Source organism: Phyllobates terribilis, unplaced genomic scaffold (genome assembly GCF_046119375.1).
Source record: "Phyllobates terribilis strain yellow unplaced genomic scaffold, ASM4611937v1 Scaffold_150__1_contigs__length_4496277, whole genome shotgun sequence".
NCBI lineage: Eukaryota > Metazoa > Chordata > Amphibia > Anura > Dendrobatidae > Phyllobates > Phyllobates terribilis.
In genome coordinates, this window is record NW_027362910.1 from 3,367,349 (window position 1) to 3,382,568 (window position 15,220).

At 46.2% G+C, this 15,220-nt stretch overlaps 1 protein-coding gene across 3 annotated transcripts in view; it reads right to left on the bottom strand.

Moving 5' to 3' along the window:
- LOC141206942 (uncharacterized) overlaps nucleotides 1-15,220 on the bottom strand; it is a 187,829-nt gene that overhangs the window by 146,327 nt on the left and 26,282 nt on the right. The window contains exons 8-9 of one of the 3 annotated variants that reach the window (XM_073664312.1): nucleotides 13,982-14,168; nucleotides 3,886-4,746 (exon numbers count right to left, since the gene is read on the bottom strand). In XM_073664312.1, coding sequence (XP_073520413.1) covers nucleotides 4,739-4,746; nucleotides 13,982-14,168 — 195 coding nt within the window. In that variant the 3' untranslated portion in view covers nucleotides 3,886-4,738. Of the gene's footprint in view, nucleotides 1-3,885; nucleotides 4,747-7,464; nucleotides 7,949-13,981; nucleotides 14,169-15,220 lie in introns of those variants that run through there. The other 2 variants (XM_073664311.1, XR_012277431.1) reach the window with 2 other exon arrangements.

The following is a 15,220-nucleotide window of genomic DNA, read 5'->3' on the forward strand; positions in this document are numbered from 1 at the left end:
GGGCTGTGCATTATACTACATGTATGGACTATGGGCTGTGCATTATACTACATCTATGAGTATGGGCTGTGCATTATACTACATGGATGACTGTGGGCTGTGCATTATACTACATGCATGAGTATCGGCTGTGCATTATACTACATAGATGACTGTGGGCTGTGCATTATACTACATGTATGGACCATGGGCTGTGCATTATACTACATGTATGAGTGTGGGCTGTGCATTATACTACATGTATGAACTATGGGCTGTGCATTATACTACATGTATGAACTATGGGCTGTGCATTATACTACATGTATGAGTATGGGCTGTGCATTATACTACATGTATGACTATGGGCTGTGCATTAAACTACATGTATGAGTATGGGTTGTGCATTATACTACATGTACGAGTATGGGCTGCGCATTATACAACATGTATGAGTGTGGGCTGTGCATTATACTACATGGATGACTGTGGGTTGTGCATTATACTACATGTATGGACTATGGACTGTGCATTACACTACATGTATGGACCATGGGCTGTGCATTATACTACATGTATGAATATGGGCTGTGCATTATACTACATGTATGAGTATGGACTGTGGATTATACTACATGTATGAGTATGGACTGTGCATTACACTACATGTATGGACCATGGGCTGTGCATTATACTACATGTATGAATATGGGCTGTGCATTAAACTACATGTATGAGTATGGGCTGTGCATTATACTACATGTATGGACCTTGGGCTGTGCATTATTCTACATGTATGAATATGGGCTGTGCATTATACTACATGTAAGAGTATGGACTGTGCATTACACTACATGTATGGACCATGGGCTGTGCATTATACTACATGTATGAATATGGGCTGTGCATTAAACTACATGTATGAGTATGGGCTGTGCATTATACTACATGTATGAGTATGGGCTGTGCATTATACTACATGTATGAGTATCGGCTGTGCATTATACTACATGTATGGACTATGGGCTGTGCATTATACTACATGTATGGACTATGGGCTGTGCATTATACTACATGTATGAGTATGGGCTGTGCATTATACTACATGTATGAGTATGGGCTGTGCATTATACTACATGTATGAGTATGGGCTGTGCATTATACTACATGTATGAGTATGAGCTGTGCATTATACTACATGTATGAGTATGGGCTGTGCATTATATTACATGTATGAGTATGGGCTGTGCATTATACAACATGTATGAGTGTGGGCTGTGCATTATACTACATGGATGAGTATGGGCTGTGCATTATACTACATGGATGACTGTGGGCTGTGCATTATACTACATGTATGGACTATGGGCTCTGCATTATACTACATGTATGGACCATGAGCTGTGCATTATACTACATGTATGGACTATGGGCTGTGCATTATACTACATGGATGACTGTGGGCTGTGCATTATACTACATGTATGAGTATGGGCTGTGCATTACACTACATGTACGGACCATGGGCTGTGCATTACGCTACATGTACGGACCATGGGCTGTGCATTATACTACATGTATGAGTATGGGATGTGCATTATACTACATATATGAGTATGGGATGGGCATTATACTACATATATGAGTATGGGATGTGCATTATACTACATATATGAGTATGGGCTGTGCATTATACTACATGGATGACTGTGGGCTGTGTATTATATTATATGTGTGGACTATGCGCTGTGCATTACACTACATGTACGGACCATGGGCTGTGCATTACGCTACATGTACGGACCATGGGCTGTGCATTATGCTACATGTACAGACTATGGGCTGTGCAGAATACTACATGGATGACTATGGGCTGTGCATTATACTGTATGGAGGATTATGGGCTGTGCATTAAACTACATGTATGAACTATGGGCTGTGCATTATACTGTATGGAGGATTATGGGCTGTGCATTAGACTACATGTACGGACCATGGGCTTTGCATTACGCTAGATGTACGGACTATGGACTGTGAATTATACTTCTGTTATGGGGCCCCATCACTTCTATATTCGCCCCTGGTGAGTGTAATAGTTTATTTTTTTCTATACACTATAGAACAGAGGCAGAACGGGGGACATATACTAGGTTGAGGCCCAGGATAAGGGACATACATATACAGGGGGTACGGAAAGTATTACATTTTTCACTCTGTTTCATTGCAGCCATTAGGTAAATTCTAAAAAACTCATTTTTTTCTCATTAAAGTACTGTGTGGGGGCATCATACATCCTGCATAAGGGGCATAATGGGGGCATTACACTGTGTGGGGGGCATCATACATCCTGCATAAGGGGCATAATGGGGGCATTAGACTGTGGGGGTCCTGTACTATGAGAACAATATGTTTCCTCCCTTCCTGTCTCCATAGTTGGGTCGTATGTATCTATCACAGGAAACAGAACAGAAACCTTATGATTCTTATAAAGGGGCAACACAAGACCCCCAAAGAGCCTCCGTGCTGAAGGGGTTAATGCCCCCTGCCCCAGTAATGGGGTCTCCACATACCTCCACCTGCAGAGCCGCCACCACATATATGGCTGTTGTGTGCGCACAGGAGCTGTGATGAGGTCACAGGAGGGGAGGAGTCAGGGGTCACATGATCAGGGGCCTCAGTGGATGCAGGACTCTGCTGTGCTGGTTGTCATGGTGCTGGATGAGCTGAAGTTTATGTGTGGGGTCAGGAGGGGTTTACAGTGTGGATGTAGCAGAGCCGCGCGTGTACGAGGTGTACGGAGCAGAGCGCGCGCGTGTACGAGGTGTACGGAGCAGAGCCGCGCGTGTACGAGGTGTACGGAGCGGAGCTGCGCGTGTACGAGGTGTACGGAGCGGAGCCGCGAGTGTACGAGGTGTACGGAGCGGACCCGTGTGTGTACGAGGTGTACAGAGCGGAGCCACGTGTGTACGAGGTGTACGAAGCAGTGCCGCGTGTACGAGGTGTACGGAGCGGAGCTGCGTGTGTATGAGGTATACAGAGCCGCGCGTGTACGGAGCGGAGCCGTGTGTGTGCGAGGTGTACAGAGCGTAACCGCGTGTGTGCGAGGTGTACGGAGCCAAGCCGTGTGTGTACGAGGTATACGGAGCGGAGCCACGTGTGTACAAGGTATACGGAGCGGAGCCGCGTGTGTACGAGGTATACGGAGCGGAGCCGCGTGTTTACGAGGTATTCGGAGCCGCGCGTGTACGAGGTGTACGGTGCTGAGGTTTTATTCGATAATCTTCTCCTGCCCTTTGGATTCTCCAATGCACCAACTGGATTTCACAACTTTCTGAATGATATTTTTCTGATTACATTGGGAGATTTCTTCTGATTTATCTTGATGAAATGTTTTTTTTTTTTCTGTTCAGGAAATTTCATTCCCGGGGATCATTTTATCGGCTGATGGGTTTACGATGGATCCTGGGAATGTGAAAGCCATAATAGATTGGGTCCAACTTATTGACCTGAAAGTGTTGCAACATTTTGTAGGATTCGCCAACTACACTGTGTTCCAAATTATTATGCAAATAATATTTTCTCAGATTTTCCCAAATTACCTATATGAATTGCAGTCATTGTAATTTTCCAGTCAAATAACTATTAGAGTACAATTGAAAGGTTTTTGTACAAACTGCCTATGATAACAGTATATTTTTAAAAAAATAAAAAACTCAAACTGCACTCAAAATGCATGTTCCAAATTATTATGCACAGCAGAGTTTTCAACCTTTTCATTTTAATAAAGAACAAAAAAATAGTAATTTTTGAAATTCTAAGCATTAGCAGGTTATTACAAACTGAAATCAAACAGTTTTCAACTCAAAACTTTATTCTAGGTGATGTAACATTTGCACATAGGACCGCTTGTTCGAAAGGAGCTTCTGAATTCTCTCGTCCATTGAATTTGTCAGGTTTTGGATGGTTTCTGCTTCAATTGTTTTGCATGAGGACAGAATACCCTCCCAGAGCTGTTGCTTAGATGTGAACTGCCTCCCGCCATCATAGACACTCCTTTTGATGATGCTCCAGAGGTTCTCAATGGGGTTGAGGTCAGGGGAGCATGGGTGCCACACCATAAGTTTGTCCTCTTTTATGCCCATATCAGCCAGAGATGCAGATGTGTTATGTGCAGCATGAGACGGGGCATTATCATGCATGAAAATGATCTTGCTGCGGAATGCACGGTTCTTCTTCTTGAACCATGGAAGGAAGTGCTGTTTGAGAAACTCAACATACATTATGGAGTTCATCTTTACCCCTTCAGGGATCCTAAAGGGGCCGACAATCTCTCTCCCCATGATTCCAGCCCAAAACATTACTCCACCTCCTCCTTGTTAGCGCCGTAGCCATGTTTGCATGGGGTGTCCATCAACCAGCCATCCTCCACTCCATCCATCTGGACCATCGGTTAGAGTATTGGCTCCATTGCAATTCCAGAAAGACAGTGGACTCATCTGTCCATGGATTTCATCACAGATTTGCCTCTGTCTGGTGGGAAGACTTTGGGTGGTTGTTGACTGATTCATTAAACGGGCTCATTTTGTTCCTTTGTCAGAGGATTACCTAATGCAGAGACGTTCTCCAGGTTTTTTATTTCTCATAAAGTAAGGCTACATAGGATTCTTCTTAACACTGTGTTTGATAGGGGAGTGCAATTTGTCTTCAAATTCTGCAGAGATTTTTGTAATAAACTGGGAATTCATTTATTTTCCTGAGCCTACCACCCTGAAACCAATGGTCAGAAAGAAAGGACTAATCAATCTCTGTAACAAATTTTAAGGTGTTTTGTTGCAGCTCAGTGTTTTGTTGTGATTTCATTCTTACTTCTTGCTGAGTTTGCCTTTAAGGCCACGGCCCCACTGTTAGTATTCGGTCAGTATTTTTTCTCAGGAGTGGGAGCCAAAACCAGGAGTGGGTGATAAATGCAGAATTGGTGACTTGTTTCTATTGTACCTTTTCTCGGATTGTTCCTCTCCTGGTTTTGGCTCCCACTCCTGAGAAAAAATACTGACCAAATACTGATAGTGGGGCCGTGGCCTAACAGTCGTATCAGTCAGTCTGCTGGAACCTCGCCATTTTATTGTAATTATGGTGATCATCCCCATTTTTTTGAATTTTCCTTTCTCTTTCCTGTTTGCCAGTATGTCCATTTCTCCACCCGTATTAAGTGCTCCCTAGTCCTTAGTATGGTCTTTGGAAGGAATAAGTCAGCTAGAGATAGTCGCCATCATGCTCTCCAGAGACCCCCGAGCATCCCCAAGGAATAATCGTAAATCATCGGCAAACAATGCTACCTTCTCTTCCTTGGTCCCATATTTAAATCCATTTATCTCCGACATTTTACTAATTACTGCCACAAGAGGTTCAGTTGCTATTGAAAACAATGAGAGACAGGGGGCACCCTTGTCTTGTACCTCTGTGCAACAAAAATCGATTAGCCATAGAGCCATTCGCTCTTATTTTGGCATTTGAGTCCGAATAAAGCAATTGCACCCATTATATAAATTTGTCCATCTGCCACAATGTAGCTCACAAATATTGCCATTCTACAGTCATGGCCAAAAGTATTGAGAATGAGACAAATAGTAATTTTTCCAAAGTTTACTGCTTCATTTTTTGTAATGGCAATTTGCATATACTCCTGAATGTCAAAGAGTGATCAGCTTAACAGCAATTACTGTACTTGAAAAGTCAATATTTGCCCAGAAAATGAACTTTAACCCCCAAAACACATTTCAACATCATTGCAGTCCTGCCTTAAAAGGAGCAGCTAACATCGTTTTAGTGATTGATCCATTAACACAGGTGTGGGTGTTGATGAGGACAGGGCTGGCGATCAATCAGTCATGATTAAGTAAGAATGACATCACTGGACACTTTAAAAGGAGGCTGGTTCTTGGTATCATTGTTTCTCTTCAGTTAACCATGGTTATCTCTAAAGAAACACGTGCAGCCATCATTGCACTGCACAAAAATGGCCTAACAGGGAAGAGTATCGCAGCTACAAAGATTGCACCTCAGTCAACAATCTATCGCATCATCATGAACTTCAAGGAGAGAGCTTTCATTGTTGTCAAAAAGGCTCCAGGGCGCCCAAGAAAGACCAGCAAGCGCCGGGACCGTATCTTAAAACTGTTTCAGCTGCGGGATCGGACTACCAGCAGTGCCGAGGTTGGTCAGGAATGGCAGCAGGCTGGTGTGAGTGCTTCTGCACGCACTGGTTTCAAGGAGGGCAGCAAAGAAGCCACTTCTCTCCAGAAAAAACATCAGGGACCGACTGATATTCTGCAAAAGGTATAGGGAGTGGACTGCTGAGGACTGGGGCAAAGTCATTTTCTCTGATGAATCCCCTTTTCGATTGTTTGGGACATCTGGAAAACAGCTTATTCGGAGAAGAAGAGGTGAGCGCTACCACCAGTCTTGTCTCATGCCAACTGTAAAGCATCCTGAAACCATTCATGTGTGGGGTTGCTTCTCAGCCAAGGGAATCGGCTCACTCACAGTCTTGCCTAAAAACACAGCCATGAATAAAGAATGGTACCAGAATGTCCTCCAAGAGCAACTTCTCCCAACCGTCCAAGAGCAGTTTGGCGCCCAACAATGCCTTTTCCAGCATGATGGAGCACCTTGCCATAAAGCAAAGGTGATAACTAAATGGCTCATGGAACAAAACATAGAGATTTTGGGTCCATGGCCTGGAAACTCCCCAGATCTTAATCCCATTGAGAACTTGTGGTCAATCATCAAGAGACGGGTGGACAAACAAAAACCAACAAATTCTGGCAAAATGCAAGCATTGATTATGCAAGAATGGACTGCTATCAGTCAGGATTTGGTCCAAAAGTTGATTGAGAGCATGCCAGGGAGAATTACAGAGGTCTTGAAGAAGAAGGGGCAACACTGCAAATATTGACTTGCTGCATTAACTTATTCTAACTGTCAATATAACCTATTGGTACTCATAATATGATTGCAATTATATTTCTGTATGTGATATAAACATCAGACAAACACTAATAAAAAGCAGAGGCCAGCAGATCATGTGAAAATATAATTTTGGTGTCATTCTCAATACTTTTGGCCATGACTGTACACTGTCAAAGGCCTTAGCAGCGTCCAATGACAGGATCCCCCTTTGACCAATATTATCAGCCCTTGCTTGTATATTAATATAAAGCTTTCTGAGATTGATCGTAGTAGACATATCAAGCATAAACCCAGACTGATCGGGGTGTATTATTGAGATTACTTTTGAGAGTCTGCTAGCAAGAAGTTTGACGTCTACTGTTAAAAGAGAGATGAGTCTATAGGATGCCAGCAAGCTGGGGTCTTTGTCTTGTTTAGGTAACACTGTAATTATGGCTTCATGCATGGATGTGGCAATGATCCTCCTTCGAATTGTATACCTCCAATAATGCTGGTAGTAATACTTCCTTATATCTGTTATATTCTTCCACTGGAAGACCGTCCATTCCCGATGCTTTATCGTTGGCCATTGAGCTCAGTGCCCATTTTAACTCTTCTATATCAAGTAGTTCATCTAATAAATTCTGAGAGTCTAAGGAAAGGAGCGGGAGCTGAGCTTTATCTAGGAAGGTCTGGGTCTGTTCTTCTGAGGGTTGAACCTGAGAACTATACAGTTTTGCATATTATTCCTCCAACACTTTCAGTATGTCCACTGTGGACTGTACCACATTACCCTCCCTAGTCTCCAGACTGGATATAAAGGCCGAGTCCCCCTGGGTGGCAGCTATCACAGATATAAGTGACCTGCTTTTCCCCCTCTTCACATTATTGCACCTTGTGAAACAGCTTCTTCCTTCCTGCAGCTGCAATGTTCCCTGATTCAGCAGGTCCTGAGCTGCTTTCTGTTTTGCGCAGCCGGCGTTGGATCTGTAATCATCGCACTCTCTGCATCTCCCAATTCCTGAAACACCAATCGACCCTGCTGCTTAGTAAGGGATTTAGCTGCTGAGATTTCTTTTATAAATATTCCTTTAAGGTCGGGCCTTCATGGCTTCCCATACATATAAAATAGAAGTTGTATTTTTATTAATTACAAGGTATTCCTTTATATCCCCCTCAATTTTCCCCTTAAGATCTATAACTTGCAACCAAAAGGGGTTAATTTCCCTGTGGGTCTGATCTGCATTGGGAGATTAAGCTTAGGGAGACACAGAGGAGAATGATGGGATAGCGCTCTGGGCAGGAGCTGATGTCAGATATAAGACCCTGCATCAGTTCATTTCCAAGAGCCAAATCCATTCTTGACAAAGAGGAGAATGTGCACTGGCACAGAAGAGCGGGCTGCTGTGGCGGTTCGGCGGGCGCACACCAGAGCAGGGAAGCGGGCAGCTGCAGCTGTTCACCGAGCGCGCCGGCTCAGGGGAGCGGGCGCGCAACTCCTCGGGGCCAGAGTGGCACGCTTGTGGAGGCGTGGCTGCAGAGCCGGCAGCGCTCAATGCGCATGTGCTGGGTCAGGGCCTGCCGCACGTGACCCTGCAGGCCACGCCCCCCAGTCCAGGATGCTGTGGGGCAGAGCAGGAGGCTGCGACTGATGCGGCGGCAGGCCCTGCGCCTCACTCACAGGGGGCGCAGGGCTCCGCTGTGCTAATAAATGAGTGGGGGCTTTCTTCGGCGGCGGGCGCAGAGTAGATTCAGGGCTTGTGCCCGCCGCTGGGGCTGGAAACAACACCGAGCCCGTTGTCCCACACCCCCCAGCACACACGCGTTCTGCATCCTGCCGAGGCGCACACTGGAAAGGGGAGGTCCAGCCAGCACTCCCGCCCTCCAGAGCGCTTTAGGCACAGTACGCCACAGCCACATAGAAGAAGCTGCCGGCCACTTCTTAATCAGTCCCCGCCCCCTCAACATACAGCAGGGGCTGTGGCAGAGCAGACGGTAATCTTCTGCCAGGAGCGGTGCTCTGCAAACCCCCCAAACACTCCCCCGCAGAAAACCCTTTAATAAAAATAAAAGAAAAAATGGCCAAAACAGAACACAAGACACTACACAACCAGGGGACATGGCGGCCCCTGTAATCACCGCAGCCCATCTATTGCCCATTCACAGTAACAATAACCCCTTGATGGACACTACGCGGAGCTTGAACGCTTCAGTGCTCATCCTCGCCTCCTCCATATACCCCTATAATAGCGCAGCGACGCACGCACTTGACACCGCTATAGCATCGCAACACCAGACTGAAAATGTATTAGTTAATGTTCCCCTGACACCCACCAGCTGGCCACAAATAGCACTGACATGTCCTGGCAGGACGCCGGTAAACGGCGCAGAACCCCCCATACACCCTCACGGACAGAGAGACACCAGGCGTACTCGCTCCAGGCGAACTCGCCGTAGTTCCTCCGACGACAGATCAACACCATTGCACACAAGTCACCGGCAAAGGAAGCGGTCGTCACAAACAAAGCTTAGATCGGCATCCCACAGGAGGGGTCACAGGTCAAGGTCCTCAAGGTGGCGCTCACCATTCTCCACTTCAGAGATGTCAAGCACCAATAGCCGCTTACACCGATCCCGTTCTCTGGGGGACAGAAATGATACAATGACACCCTCCAGAGATTACAGCCTGCACGATGCAACGATTTCACGCAAGTCTACGAGCAGAGGCACGCCGATCACCCCGAGCAAGACTGGTGCCGGAGTTCCTCTACACATCGGAGTCCCTCCTCCAGCCGCAGGAAAGGGTGAGTGCAATATAAGTATAACTGAAATGGGAAATAATAACAATAACTTAATAGTGGCCTTTAAGGCCCTAGTCGAACAACTATCCGCCCCACCAGGCGCGGTACATAATTCTACGAAAACAACTCCACCATTAGCCAGCGTACACAAGGACGCATTCTTTTGCGGGATTAGTTCAATGGGTTCACACATAGACGAGGAAACAAGAATTAAAATATGGAATAATGACTACATCGACATTTGTTCCCTAGTATCCACGGACCAACATACTATAGACAAAGAAAGAAAGGTAGCCGACAGACCAGTCGACAGAAACAGACAAAAGGTTGCAAAGACAATGAGTAACTGGTTACAGGCATTTTCTGTCCTGGGTTGCGTTATGGGCCAAAAGCATCCGGAACGCTGCTCGGAACTATTCATATACCAGGATACGGTGTATAACTCATACAAAGCCCACGGCGGTTCAGCATTGTGGCGCTACGACGAAGAGTTCCGGAGGCGGTTGGCCCTGCAACCACAGCAAGGCTGGGGGGGGGGTAAAAGCTACAGACGTATGGTTGCGACTAATGCTGTCACAGAAAAACCATCCCTTTCCAACAACGGCTAGTGGACAACCGGCAACAGCAGGTCAAAATTCAGTGGTCGTACGTAGACCAGGGGCCTGCTGGCAGTTTAACGAGGGACACTGTCGTTTTTACGCCTTAAGCAGATACAAGCATGAATGCTCAGCCTGCGGAGGAGCCCACCCCGCGGCAAGATGTTCTCGTCCCGCAAGCAAATTATCAATTAAACTCCCACAGTCAGAATCCAAGGACCCCAGTGAGCGTAAAAGCGAGGGGCCCCTGGCTAGACCAATATCCTAAGAAAGGCGCGGCGGGGCAGTTACATTTTGGTTTCACATACGGTTTTTCATCCCTTTCAAATTTAATAAATCGCCTACCTTTGCAAATAACCTTAAATCTGCAAGAGATCACCCCCAAATACTTAGGCAAAAAATACAAAAAGAAGTAGCTCTAGGCAGAGTTGCGGACCCTTTCCCAACACCACCATTCAGTAACCTAAGAGTTTCCCCTCTGGGAATAATTCCCAAAAAAGAGCCAGGTTCATTCCGGCTTATCCATCATTTTTCTTACCTAAAAGGAGAGTCTGTGAATGATGTTATTTCGTCTGAAGACGCCTCAGTCTCCTACGCGTCCTTCCACAGAGCAGTAATGTTAGTACACGATGCAGGGCCTGGAGCGCAGCTCGCTAAATCCGACATAGAATCCGCCTTTCGCCTACTACTGGTACACCCAGATTGCTACCACCTGTTGGGATGCCAAGAGGACAACGACTACTTCTACGACACTTGTCTCCCAATGGGTTGTTCAATATCTTATTATTACTTCGAACTATTCAGTTCCTTCCTAGAATGGGTGCTGAGGTACGAAAGCGGCAATAGGTCTGTCACACATTACCTAGATGACTTCCTATTTGTCGGACCCAAAGATTCAAAGCAATGCCAATCATTACTTAACGAATTCACAAACATCTCCCGTCGGTTTAAAGTCCCATTATGCTCAACAAAAACCATAGGCCCCACAACAAAGCTGTCATTCTTAGGCATCGAAATTGACACCTCAGCAAGGTTGTTCCGCCTCCCAACGGAAAACATACAAAAAACACTACACCTGATCGAGGGATTTTGCGCAGTACGGAAAGAAACACTACAGCAGATGCAAGTGTTACTAGGCCTCCTCGTGTTTGCGAGCCGGGTGATGCCAGTCGAAAGGGTTTTTTCTCGTCGTTTATCCCACGCAACAAAAGGGGCATCAAAGCCAAGTTATTGAATCAGAATTAACAGGCAGCTACGGGCGGACTTAAATGTGTGGAAAAACTTCTTACAATCATTCAACGGTCACGCGTTTTTTATGTCAGCTGAGCAGTCCAACATAAAAACTAAGATTATTCACCGGGGCGGCAGAATCTGGCGGATATGCAGCGATACTAGATAACCAATGATGCACGGGCTTATGGCCTTCGTATTGGTCTGATCAACAGCTGGCAAAAAAACAGACATTCCTGGAACTCTTCCCAATTGTGGTAGCAATAGAAATATGGGGCACGCACCTGGTGAACAAAAATATACGCTTCATAACAAGAAACACCAGCCTAGCGCACTGCATTAATAAGATGGAATCATCTTCTCTCACAGTGCTAAGCCTGCTACGCCGGCTAGCATTCCTGTGCCTAAAACACAATATATGGGTCCACGCTAGCCACGGCACGGAGGAGTCTAATGCTGCTGATAACGCTTTATCGCAATTCAATTGGCAGATTTTCACAGAGCTCCTCCACAACGCCCACCCATCGGGCACCAGTTGCCCACCCTCACTATGGGATATAGTGGCGAACAGCTGATGCCATTAATCAGAGCGTCAGTCACCCCGTCGACATGGCAAGCATACGGTAAGGCATGGGAAGACTGGACACGACTAGTAGCAGGCAGACGGGTTGACCAATGTGAACAAGCCAGATCACAAGTCACCATAGAATTTCTTCACCAGCCAATGATGAGAGGCATATCAGGGGCGTCGGCGCAGCGATGGCTGACCAGAGTGGCATTTCACTTCCAACTACTGAATTGGGGAGATGTGACAAAAAGATTCATCATCAAACAAGCCTTAAAAGGGTGGAAAAGGGCTCAGCCAAGTCAGGAGTGTAGACGTCCCGTGTCACTAAAACTGCTTTCCCAAATCATATCCCTAACATCTTTAACATGCCAATTACAATTTGAAGCGACAGTACTGTCTACTGCATTTGCGATCGCCTTCTTCGGGGCGCTACGCATAAGCGAATTAGTCCCTCAATCCAAAATTTGCACCAGCGGAGGCTTATTACACCAGGACGTAGTCATAGTCAATAATGCAATACGCATACGCAAATCGAAAACGGATCCAGCGGGCAGGGGCACTTGGGTGCTTTTACAACCCACAACCAATACACTGTGTCTGGTAACAATAGTAAAAACATATACAGCCATCAAGCCACAAAGTAATTTCTTCCTATCACACATTGACGGAACTCCATTATCAAGATACCAGTTCCAATCAATATTTAATAAATGCCTAACATCCGGCAGGGAACCACCCCAAAGATTACGGGACACACTCATTCCGCATAGGCACAACCACGGAAGCAGCTAGAGCAGGACTGTCAGAAACAGAAGTGCAGAGGATAGGGAGGAGGCAATCCGCGTGTTTTGCGAGATACATAGGACCAGATTTGTTATCCTAACGTAGTTTGTTTCTTTTACAGGTGACACAAAGCCAACAGTGTGGGTGATAGGCCACTCGTACATATACTGGGCAGAAAAAAGGGCAAAACTCCGCCCGGGCAGGAGGAATATGGGGTTTCATAGCACATATTTCAACTGGAGAGGTATTAGAGGCCTGCGATGGCCACAGGTTCTAATGGAGGTAATCAAGGTAGGGAGAGAGGCAAGAGGTCCGGTCATATTAGTTATACATGCCGGGGTAAATGACCTCGGTCATTACAAGAGCGCATAACTAATGGCAATAATGAAGCTAGACACTGAGCGCTTCAGAGCATTTTTTAGAAAACTAACTATAATATGGTCAGAGATTGTGCCGAGAGCGGTATGGCGAAGTGCGCGAGACAGCGCGGCCATCGAACGGACAAGGCGGCTAATAAATATTCGGATGGCAAAATTTGTGTAGTAATACGACACAGAGAATTGGAAGGAGATAAAGCAGGCCTCATACGGCCCGATGGGGTTCACTTAACGGATATTGGACTGGACATATTCCTGTCAGGACTCCAGGACGGAGTGGAGCAAGTGTTAATGATGATGGGTGGGAGTCAGAGTCCTGCATACGAGTACGCAGGATCCTCCATGGCCTGGAAATAGAAAGGACATGTTGGAGAGTTACACTTGTTGGCCAACTTGCCGGTGTGGAGACACAGGGCATGCTGCAACAAGCTGAATAATTTTGGAAATAAAATGCCTTTCTAATGGAATGAGTGTAAAGAGTTAATAAAGCTGTGACCGATCCTCACCCATCCAGCTGTAAGAGTTACATTATTGTATTGTCAAGAACAGGGGGGCAGTAGGGGGCTGAGTGTCTGGGTGTGGTTGGGGGTCCCCACAGTCTAGTAGACTCCATACTAAATAAGGAAGGAGTCACTGACTGTGGTGGCCCCTCCCTGGGCCGTGGCTATTGGTGATCCCCCTTCACTGCCCCTTACTGACCAGTGATCCTGAAGTCCCCGTAAGGGTCCAATGAAGCGGAAGGGATGGCTGCCACAAGCCGTCCCATGGATACATAAACACCGGGACATCCCACGTTCCTTCCTTTCTCTGTTGGTCCCGGAGTTAAACGTCCCATCACATCCCAGGTGGAAAAAGGACAATCATAGACTTTTGAAGTCACAGCGGCCTGGAAATAGAAAGGACATGTTGGAGAGTTACACTTGTTGGCCAACTTGCCGATGTGGAGACACAGGGCTTACTGCAACAAGCTGAATTATTTTGGAAATAAAATGCCTTTCTAATGGAATGAGTATAAAGAGTTAATAAAGCTGCCTTCTACCCTCTTAGCTTCATGTCTCCCTCTATCACAGAGAGAGTCCGGTATATTATTAAAGTCCTGTATTATAATATAGGGGGGTGTGCGAGAAGCCGGAAATAATAGTGAGAATTATATGTATGATTCTCCTGGAATATGGTGGTGACATGTAGATAGATTATTAATAGAGATTTAGTAATAACTTACAGAACAAATACACGTACTGACCCTCTGTATCTATTATCACTTTAAGATGCTCACATTGGGAGTGTCTTAAAGGGAAGGAGCCATGATTTTTAATTTTGTATTAATAATTATTGATTATATAATCAATTATTTTTAACACAAAATTAAATGTACCACTTTATTAGTTTTTATTTATACATTTTTATTTCAGCCACTGGGGGCTGCCTTTTTAATTTGGTGGGGGTGTAAGTGTCTGAGTAGGACACTTACACGCAGGGAGATGGGGTCCATACATGCCGGGAGGAGGATGATGGGGGCCATGCACGCCGGGAGGATGATGACGGAGGCTATGCACGCCGAGAGGAGGATGATGGGGCCATGCACGTTGGAAGGGTGATGACGGAGGCCGTGCACGCCGGGAGGAAGAGGATGATGGCCATACATGCTGGGAGGAGGATGGGGGCCATACACACAGGTAGGAGGAAAATGGAGGACATACACGCAGGGAGGAGGATGGGGGCTACACACACAGGTAGGAGGAGAATAGGGGCCATACACACAGGTAGGAGAATGGGGGCCATACATGCAGGGAGGAGGAAAATGGAGGCCATACACGCAGGAAGAAGGATGGGGGCCATACACACCGAGAGAACGATGGGGGCCATACACACCGAGAGGAGGATGGGGGCCATACACACCGGGAGGAGAATGGGGGCCATACACACAGGTAGGAGAAT